Source organism: Centroberyx affinis, unplaced genomic scaffold (assembly GCF_046629955.1).
Source record: "Centroberyx affinis isolate AG114_WGS23_722 - 3 ecotype Tasmania unplaced genomic scaffold, CSIRO-AGI_Caff_v1 ptg006179l_1, whole genome shotgun sequence".
Taxonomy (NCBI): domain Eukaryota; kingdom Metazoa; phylum Chordata; class Actinopteri; order Beryciformes; family Berycidae; genus Centroberyx; species Centroberyx affinis.
The window spans coordinates 65,318-74,846 of NW_027283137.1; the positions used below are offsets into that span (position 1 = coordinate 65,318).

At 38.7% G+C, this 9,529-nt stretch overlaps 1 protein-coding gene across 2 annotated transcripts; it reads right to left on the reverse strand.

Moving 5' to 3' along the window:
• Positions 1–135: 135 nt before the first annotated feature.
• moxd1l (monooxygenase, DBH-like 1, like) lies at positions 136–7,805 on the reverse strand. Of its 2 annotated transcripts, none has more exons than XM_071512240.1 (13): positions 7,250–7,805; positions 6,650–6,796; positions 5,054–5,206; positions 4,865–4,948; positions 4,300–4,455; positions 4,013–4,115; positions 3,513–3,685; positions 3,298–3,389; positions 2,829–2,925; positions 2,625–2,684; positions 2,038–2,141; positions 1,768–1,858; positions 136–792 (listed from the first exon to the last, which is right to left on the reverse strand). In XM_071512240.1, exons 1-13 carry the CDS (start codon positions 7,520–7,522, stop codon positions 610–612), a joined length of 1,716 nt encoding a protein of 571 aa, XP_071368341.1. In that variant the 5' UTR covers positions 7,523–7,805; the 3' UTR covers positions 136–609. The 2 variants fall into 2 exon arrangements, with proteins under 2 accessions (XP_071368341.1, XP_071368340.1); XM_071512239.1 differs by having other exon boundaries at positions 2,026–2,141.
• Between the last annotated feature and the right edge of the window lie 1,724 nt (positions 7,806–9,529).

The window sequence follows — 9,529 nt, forward strand, 5'->3', positions numbered from 1 at the left end:
ACAACATCAATGTTAAAGTCTAAATAGCATATATTATTTGGGAAATTTATAAATTGATTGATTAAGTTGACTGACTGATTGATTGATTGACTTTATTATTAGCATGTGACGATAAACACAACACAAATACATGTATAAAAACAGTGCCAATGCGACTCATATCTTCTAGTAATGGCCATAACATTTATCATAGCCTAAATAAGCAATATGTAAAAAAGTTTTTATCTTCCTTTTATATAAAAATCCTCCGTTCTGTATTTATGTAATGAAATGAAGTTAGAAACTAGTGTCAAATTTGATGAATTGCATAATGAATTGCCTCATCTCCAGGCAAATATGTCGCCAAGCATTTTGTGCATTCACTCAAAATACCATGAATCTCAGTTTAATGTAACAACAACGATGCAAATAATAATAATCAATATGATAATTGCTGAATTAAGTTAATAAGTGAATATGACACCCGATCTGTGATTCATAATTAGTACCCAAGAAAGAAGATACACTTTGAATAGAGGAGACAAGAATACAGTTAAAGAATGGTCTTTCTTATAATCATAATTGTCTGTATGTCTAATATGATGTTGATAATGGGATGTGCTGCCCACTTTACATCGCTGCAATCCAGAGTAGCAATATTATGGTTCCTGCTGGGGTCACAAGCCAGGAGGTGCCGGGTCTCGGAGAAGCAAGGTTGTTAGGCGCAGAAGTGACTGTGGTCTTCTGACAGCTGAGAGAAGGTGTTTTCATCATGTCTCTGACCGTGCCTTCTGGATTAACTGAGAAATTACTCTGTGAAAAGGACAAGGGAATACAGTTTGAAGAACACTCATGATAATGAGGGAAGCAGATATCAAACAAACACCAGATAATAAACCTGCCATATTATATCAGTGACTTCAACTGTATGTCACATATAGGGAGATGATGAAGAAAATTTGATCAGAATCAACTGAACTCATCCACAACATAACATATATAAGGAATTTAAGATCATGTTCACCATCATGCTCTTGATATTAGACAAATACATAAGACTCTGCATATGATACATGACATTAAATGCACATGACATATTCAGTACAGTGCAAGAAGTCAGGTGTGGCGGACAGGCACAGCACAGGTACAAGTTACTATAATAATAATAATAATGAACTTTTTTATATATAGCACTTGTCTAAAAACAGAATTTACGAAGTGCTTGATGTAAAAACAGAAGGAATAGAACAAAATGAATAAAAATAAAAACACAAGGATCCAAAAGAATGTAAAAAAAAAAAAAAAAAAAAAAAAAAAAAAGACAAAAAGACATGAGGAATAAAAAGGATAAAAGACAAATTAAAATGAAGCATTTATATGAAAGCCAGACCCTGGCAACAGTGTGAAGATGTAGCACCGGTTAAGATCATAGCTGCTGCGTTCTGTACAAGCTGAAAGCAAGGGATTGATTTTTGACTAAGACTGTACCACCTTCTAAATGTGATCTTCACAAATCAAGTCACTGTCAGAAACTGCTGGTTTAATTTTGGCTTTGAATGATGCCTCTGGAGCTGGGAGGGCCGAATAAACTGATTTCAGATATACTGTTGAGCTGTGAAAAGCTCTGACACATGCAGCACTTCATGTCACAGAGGAAGTTATTCAGCTGTCAAAGCAGGTTTCAGTGGGAGATAGAGCTGAGTGTCATCGACCGGCCTTTGAATGTGATTATCAGACTGGAGGTGAAGAAAGGAGACTTTCAATTCAGTTCAGACTGTAGATACTTACATACAGATCAGAGATCACCTGGATTTGTGGTATGGTCTTCAGCAAGCTCTCATGGTTAGTAATAGCATCCTGGTCTGTCTCCTCAGGCACTCTAGTGGAAATGAATAGAGCTACTTGACAAAGAGTAGATCAAGACAGATCTGTATGGTAAAAAACATTGTGTGTATTCTCAAAGCAGTATGTGAACCACTTGTTCTAGATTCAGTCTCAGTGGAAATGTCAGAGGAAATACTATATGAAAAGGATTGCATCGCTTACTGGTTGTCTGACCTCAGATAGGCAACATTTGGATGGCTCCAACAACTGTCGATGTTGATTGCAGGGTAGTAGAATAAGAAGGCCAGACACATCTCATCGGTAGTTGCAAGCCCCATCTGTGAAAGAGGGAAGAATGAATCTGGCCTTACAGAATTGTGATGAATCATGGGTTTTTTTCTCTATACATGGGGTTAAATATAGGGTTGGTTGGCACAGGAAAATGAAATCCAGGTGCTTTAATATTCTCCTCTTATGTGTGTCATTCATACTATCAAGGACTAAAGCTTCTGTTAAGGTGTCAAGTCTTGAACCTCATGTGTTTTCCAGAATGAGAGAAGGCCATTCAAATAGGTTCATAACATCAATAACTCCCAGCTCTTATGAATGGAGCTTTGAAGTTGAAAAATCACTCTTTTAACATACATACGTACATTGTTCATGACAGTCTAGTCAGATACGTCACTCCTCATTCTTTTCATCCGTAAAGTGTAGACAAAAGTTTATTTATCTCCATGTTACTTTTAAAATTTTTCAGAGAAAACATGGATTCCATATAAAGAATATTGTGCATGTAATTGGACTGGTTCATATGTACCAACCTTAGTGACTCCTGTGCGATTGACAGTGCTGTAGGTACACTCCACTACAATGTCATCACCCTGTTAAATTATAGAAATTATAGAAATTATAGAACACTGTCATGAATGTAGCATTGTTTTTGATAGCTCCAACAACCAATAACTTACTATAAACTGCCTTTTAGCATATTAATAGGCAGTATGTCTAATACAATGGAGGCGTACCGGCTTGATGGTCTTGATGTTGCCCAAACTGGTGATCTGCTGTATGTCAAAGTTGTAGTTCTCATCGAAGCCCAAGAAGTCAACCTGCTTTCCATCTCTAGAGAGGGCAAGAAGTATGTGAAATATCAGAAATACTACAATGATCAAAATCAACATCATATCATAAATGTCAATCCTCTGTCAAAAAACACCCAAAGGATTTAATTCCAAAATGCTACATATCCATTTTGACTGACAATATTTGCTAGATGTAATTCATTCAATATTCAATATTTCATATTAACTGACAATTTCATCCTCACAAGTGTTACTGTTTTGCAAAGGTGTTAGGTTGGCTAGTAGCTAAAACAATTTCCATACTAAAATGTACTGTACTTTTTACACAAACAGTCATTTTCTGAGAATGTGTCAGTTTCAGGGTTTTTTCTTCTTCTTTGAAGAAGACTGACTGACAAATCGTCAAGCTCACCTGAAGAGGCCCGCTCGGACTTTCCTCCCAGCCAAGTGAGTGTGCAACAACAACGCAAACAGCTGCAGGTCAGGCACAGGGCCATCCTCGAGCTATAGAGGTGGGAAGTACGTGAACACAAGGAAGGGGACCAGGAAAACCATCAGCCACAAATAGAATTCCTATCCCCAATAACCATTAATGCCTTTTCAACCCCACATTGAACCACTGCATACCGTGGAAAAGAGAGAGGTGTTACACACGCCATAGGTGTGGAACTGAGTGGCATTTGCAGGGATGTTGTAGTCCAGACTTGGATTTACCATCAAGCCGGTGGTCAGGGTGCTCGCATCATGCTGCCTGAGCTGGGCTGTGTAGTACAGCCTCAGTCCTGAGCTGTCCGTCCTGCCTGCACAGGGACAGACAGCAGGCAAGAAATTTTTGTATCTTAAGCATACATGTAATGTAAAGAGTAACATACAAAGAGAAAAGTATTTATTATAGGCCATAATTTGCTGGTAGCATTACAAAACCTGCTACTTACCGGATGGTTTAAAAAATTTACAATGCACACCTCAGTATTTTAACATTGTAAAAATAGGCCATTTTCGTACTGCTAAACAAAGTGTAACTAATTAGACATTTATTAGACATTTACTTTCTAACTTCACAACTTAGGAAATAGATATAATAGTTAGTTTTCAAGTGACAGAAAGTATGAAAAGGATCTATTTACCTGCCTCGCTGGTTGGGTTATTGTAGTGGATTTCCAGCCTGTAGTATGTATCATTGATCTCACCTCCGACGGGGATGCCAGCATTTTCTGGAATCTCATATGCCTGAAATTGTGAAATTTCAAGAGTTTCCCCACCCAAGAAACACAGTAGAACAATTCACACATAGACAACTTGATGCAAGACTGCTTTCGGTAAGATAGCTCACTTGCTGGACAGTCTGAAACGGATTGGATTGAAAAACTAGGTTGCTTGATTAGTGGATAAGTACATCTCTCCTCTCACTCACCCCTGCTCCCACTCCCCAGGCGGCCACCACTCGGAAGCAGTAGTCCCCTATGTCGCCCATGTAGCACGGCCGGTTGTAGGTTTCAGTCACAAAGAAGGGGCAGCTATATAGCAGCATGTGATGAACAATGTCATGGTGCTCGATAACCGGTTCAATCTGAGTGCAAGTGAGAAAAGAGATGCATTGAGGACAGAGGGTTAAAGAATAAGGAACGAAAGAAGAAAGGGACATGAAGTATGAAAAAGATAAATTCTCAGTCCTGCTCAACAGTCAGAGACAATTATTGTTATTATTGTGAGTAATTTTTCTATTCATTTTTCAGCTGAAGGACTAGTTTTGAATAGCTTATGCCTACTCTCCCACAGAAATTATAGGCTGCAGTGATTCCAATGATGGCTACTACTGTAAGACATGTTTGGGATTTGAAAGCCAAAACCATTCTGTGGTTGACATTAGTAAAGCAAAGGAAATCAGACATATTATAAAAAGAATTGCATTAAATTGTTGCACCTTTGAATGATTTGTGACGACGGAAACTGAATAAAGATGAAGATGAGATCATTACCCGATATATGTGATGCTTCCCATTCAACTTTGGTAACTTCATGACCTTGCAGTGGTAGTAGGTATGTGTGGGAGGGAGACTGATCTGCAATAAGATGCATAAATAAAGCACATTCGTGTAGAATTTAGTCCATGTCTAATTTTGGACTACAATCCGTATCGCTGTCATAAGTCGTGTGATCGTTCCTACATTGTCCACAGTGACATTGAGATAGTTGGTGCCTAGTAGCGTGGCCCTGGGCATATAGTTCAGCAGGTTGATCTCCTTGGTGCCTCTGCGGGCCGCATGGTAACTGATCTCATCCGTTTCCCCATAGGCATAGATCAGCTTAATGGGGCGAGCCTGTAGGAGAGAGCAAAGGAGAGCTACATTTTTACCTGTAGTAGTCATCAAGTCAACTAATATGATACAAAAGCAACAACATAATAGATCTGGGTTTCACTGAGGGAAAAGTGATGCTTGATGGTATTAGTATTTGAGAACAGTTTGCTGAGACCCACATTTTTGATGTTATTTCCCTCAGTAAACAAATCTTCTTTACAGACAAATGCAACAAAATTTAGCCTTTGTTTACATTACAAGGCTAGTATGTTATTCAGTGTCTTTGCTTTTTGAGAGTCAGTAAGACTGTGTGGCATTCCAACATAGCCACTAGTTTTGTAGAAAAATAATTCATTCATACAATAATTAATAAATTCAACTTCAACTTTTCTATTTTAAATAAATAAACAAATAAACAAATTTCTTCAGAATAGTAAGTGAGCAAACTTTCTTCCCACAACCCACCCTTGGGTCCCAAACTAGACTTTGAACACCACGATAGTGACAATGTAACAAAATTAGTGGATATTAGTGAAGATATTATGAAACTGCCATTTATTTCTGTTGTGACTTCTTAGCTCTCAGATTTTATTATCGAACGTGTTCATTGGAAAGCAAAACCTTGTGCGCCTCTTTCAGTTCTAGCCATTGTCCTTAATATCTGAAAACACCCAATCTAAAGCATTATATAGGAATGAGGAAGCAACGCTAACAAAAGAACTCCTATAACAGAGACATACATGGATACAAAGGAGGAAACTTGAGCTTTACATGGAGAATTGGAGTTACAACACAATAGAGTATAGCATTACAAATAATGACCAGCAACAATGAGGACAAAGTATAAGTGGAGCTGTTGACCTGGCATCAAGATCTGTGGTCTGAAAACTTTAAACAAACAAACATTTAAGCAAGGTGACTCTCAGCAGTGGCTAAAGAAGCATGTCCTTTTTCTTGTGATGAGAGTGTTTTGTCCTATGGGCATGGCATTGTTACCATGGCAACAGACATCCTCCTGGACGGAGGACACTCAACCCATCCTTAGAAAAAAAAGGGTTAAATATCTTTTGTTCTCCATAATTTTTCAGCATTTTACCGTCATTTGAAGCTTAAACATAAGTCTGATTTTTTTTTTTGCGGTACAAATGGATGTAGTGTGTACATTCACATTTTGTAACAAAATGTGACCGGAGGAAACAATGCATTCTGGACCCAATTAATGGACAAATTATTGAACTAGAACTATCATTGAAACCAGAACATGTTCACAAGCAAACTGTCAACAATATTGTCTCTTAAAATGATGATATTTTATGTATGAGATGTGTAACTTGCAATACAAAGGATAAACTGTGATTATTCTTAACAGCTTTGGACATAAAACTAGACAGACAGCATGTAGTGTCAGAAAGAGAGAGAGAGAGAGAGAGAGAGAGAGAGGGAGAGAGTGATTGAATGTCTCACAGTGATATGGAAGTCATCGTCATCACACGACTGGATGGACCTCTGAAAGGTCATGGTGGTTTGACCGTCAGTCTCAGTCAGAGACAGGAGAGTGTAGTTTTGTTCCTTGTCCACCGGTGGCAGAACGTTTCCTGTGGCATGACGATCCTAATGGACAAAAAGACATACGTAACAGAAAGCCTGGCTAATGGCCTGGCACTGTATTGCACTACACTATCTAGTAGGGATGGGACAATATATTGAAACGTATCGTGGGGCATAAAAATTAATCGTGATTTTAGCTCCATTTTAGTCTGCTGTAGTAATCACAAATGAGACGGTTTTCCCATCAAAATTTCACAAGTTTTGCATCGAAATTACATTATTTACACTTTGTAATGACATTTTTAAATTGTCGTTTACATTTTAGCAAGCCATTGCCATTGCAGGAAAGATTTGTGTCACAGAAACAAACATAATTCTGCAGAGTCAGACTTTGTTGCAGCTGTACTTTTATTTATTACATTATTTTGTGGTTGTATTGAATCGTGAACCTCATATCGTGTATCTTATAATGAGATAAACATGTCTTCCCATCCCTACTATCTAGTAATGGCTTACCGTGAAGTATCTTCCACTGGGTCCGACTCCTCCGATGACGATATCTGACCCCTGCATGCCTCCATTTGGACTGAAGCCTAAGCCCACCCAGCCGGTCGTATTGACGCTCAGAGCGAAGGTGATGGTTCCCTGGACTATGTTGAAGCCCCACTTCAGGCAGACCAGACTGTCCGGGTCCAGGTACTCCATGAAGGGCATGACTGAGTCGTCCGCTGCTCCTGCTCCTGCTGGCCAGGCCAGGAGCAAGGAGAGGCAAGGAAGCAGAGAGCGCATACTGACCCCGTAACGTCCGAGATCCTAAAACTGACTCTGCAGGACAACCAAACACACACTCCCACACACCTGCGCAGTTAGATGAGGACTATCGATGGGCAAGAAGTGTTGTAGAAAGACACATCACATCACCTTACTCTCTGGCTCTGAACCCAACTCAGTACAGTACATCCCCAATGTCAAAGTCTTCGAGCCCAGAATAAGGAAAGTTTCGGACAGCTTTCTAGTCAATGCTGCAGAAGCCTTCACAGGCACTCGCCCCTGAAATCAATGTAACCCTCAGCCTGTCTGTATCTTTCTCTCTGTCGGTAATGGTTGGCAGGTGACTTGACGCACCTATATCTTCCGTCATCGGGCTCCTCCCTCCCCGGTATCAGCCTGTTCCACCGGTTCTTTTCCATTGATAGACAGTGAGACCACTGCTGGACTCTGGATGCATGATATGTGATATGAGGAGGTGAAGGGGAACGAGGAGGGAGGAAATTCATTTTGACCGGGGTCAAAATGTATTCATCTGAAAGAATGAGGAGTGATGAGTATTGCAGCACTGTTTGTGGTTGTTTCTTTGTTTTAAACTTAGTGTTTTTCTGTTTAGTATCTCTCCTCAAGTCTGAGTCATTTCTTATATTTCTTTTCAAATGTAATTTTTTATAGCATTTCTGCCTCATTTTGTAGTATACAGTGGAGAGTGACAATAAAAGATGTGAGAGTGGGATGGACATGCAGCAGCAGTTGAGAATTGGGTTCAAATCCACAACGATGCAAGTCTAGCTAAGCCACCAGGAGTTTGTTTGTTGAGTTGCTTGTTTGGTTTTGGGACTGTTGACATGGACCCTGGTCAGTCCTCTAACTACTTGTGTGTCATTGATGACCAACAATATCCTATTACTGTTCTTTTGCTCAGTGGTGAAAAAACTGTTTGAGAGTTCTTTTGAATCTTTCAATCAAATCTAAGAGGCGTCTCAAGATAAAGTGATCTTTGTTTGATACAACCTTTTGTTCTGTATTTTGAAAGCCATGACATCTTAATATACAGTAGAGTACTCATTTATATATGGCTGACCTTTGGCTCCTATCCTTTGTAGGAACATTGGAGCTTCAAAGCAGCTTTAAGGATTAAATATTATTTTTATTTTGCTTTTCATTAATGGTACCTCGACACTCCTCCTAGTCTAGAGGTATATTGTCCGAGGCCTTCCTACCCCGCCTGCCCAGGAGTTTTCCAGGCTACTGGGACGCTGGATCTGGCTTATAATGTAATACCGCATTTAGTCCAGCAGAGGGCGACATCAGCATCAGAAATGAGTTTGGGGTTACTCCCTTTGGGCCAGCTGTGAGCTGTCAAAAACATTGACAGTAAAGAATGATGCAGTCTACTTACTAATCATAATGATACACCAGAACATCAAACACTGGTCGGACTAAGAAGACTAAGAAACAAGAGAGTCTAAACCTCTGAACCTAAACTGGCTACAAAATAGCCTACTAACCAGAAAAGAAAGATAGATAGGCCTTGAATATTTTAAAGGAACATTCTAAACACCTACTTTCTTGCTAAAAGAGGTTATTCTTCTTTTTCATCTTTAGTTAGCCTATTGTTCACGTTTTTATTTATTGCTATCATTTTTATATATGTTCATAAGTGGCCTATAAATAAAATATATTATCATATTTATACTGTATATTATTATTTGTATTTTTTTTTTTTAAATAATTCTGTACATTTGCCCTTTTGTATTTTATTATTTTTTCTTCTTTATTTTTGTTCACGTTTTTATTTATTGCTCAAATTTTTATCTTTATAAGTGCTCTATAAATAAAGGTAATTTAATAATCATAATAATAATAATAATAATTATTATTATTATTATTATTCTTGTTTTTATCTGGTTATTATTATTTTATTTATTTCGTTGTTTTTTTTAACTGGTCATGTCTTGGAGGGGCCGTAGGCTCGAGGCTACCTTTCCGGTTGTGCTCCCCGCTGCAGGTCACTCCCTCCGCTGT

Coding starts and splice junctions, on each gene's coding strand:
- moxd1l (XM_071512239.1), bottom strand. CDS start 7,522: ATGCGCTCTCTGCTTCCTTGCCTCTCCTTGCTCCTGGCCTGGCCAGCA. Junction 4,949..5,053: donor TCAATGTCACTGTGGACAAT/GTAGGAACGATC, acceptor ATCTTATTGCAG/ATCAGTCTCCCTCCCACACA. Junction 2,685..2,828: donor ACATCAAGACCATCAAGCCG/GTACGCCTCCAT, acceptor ATAATTTAACAG/GGTGATGACATTGTAGTGGA.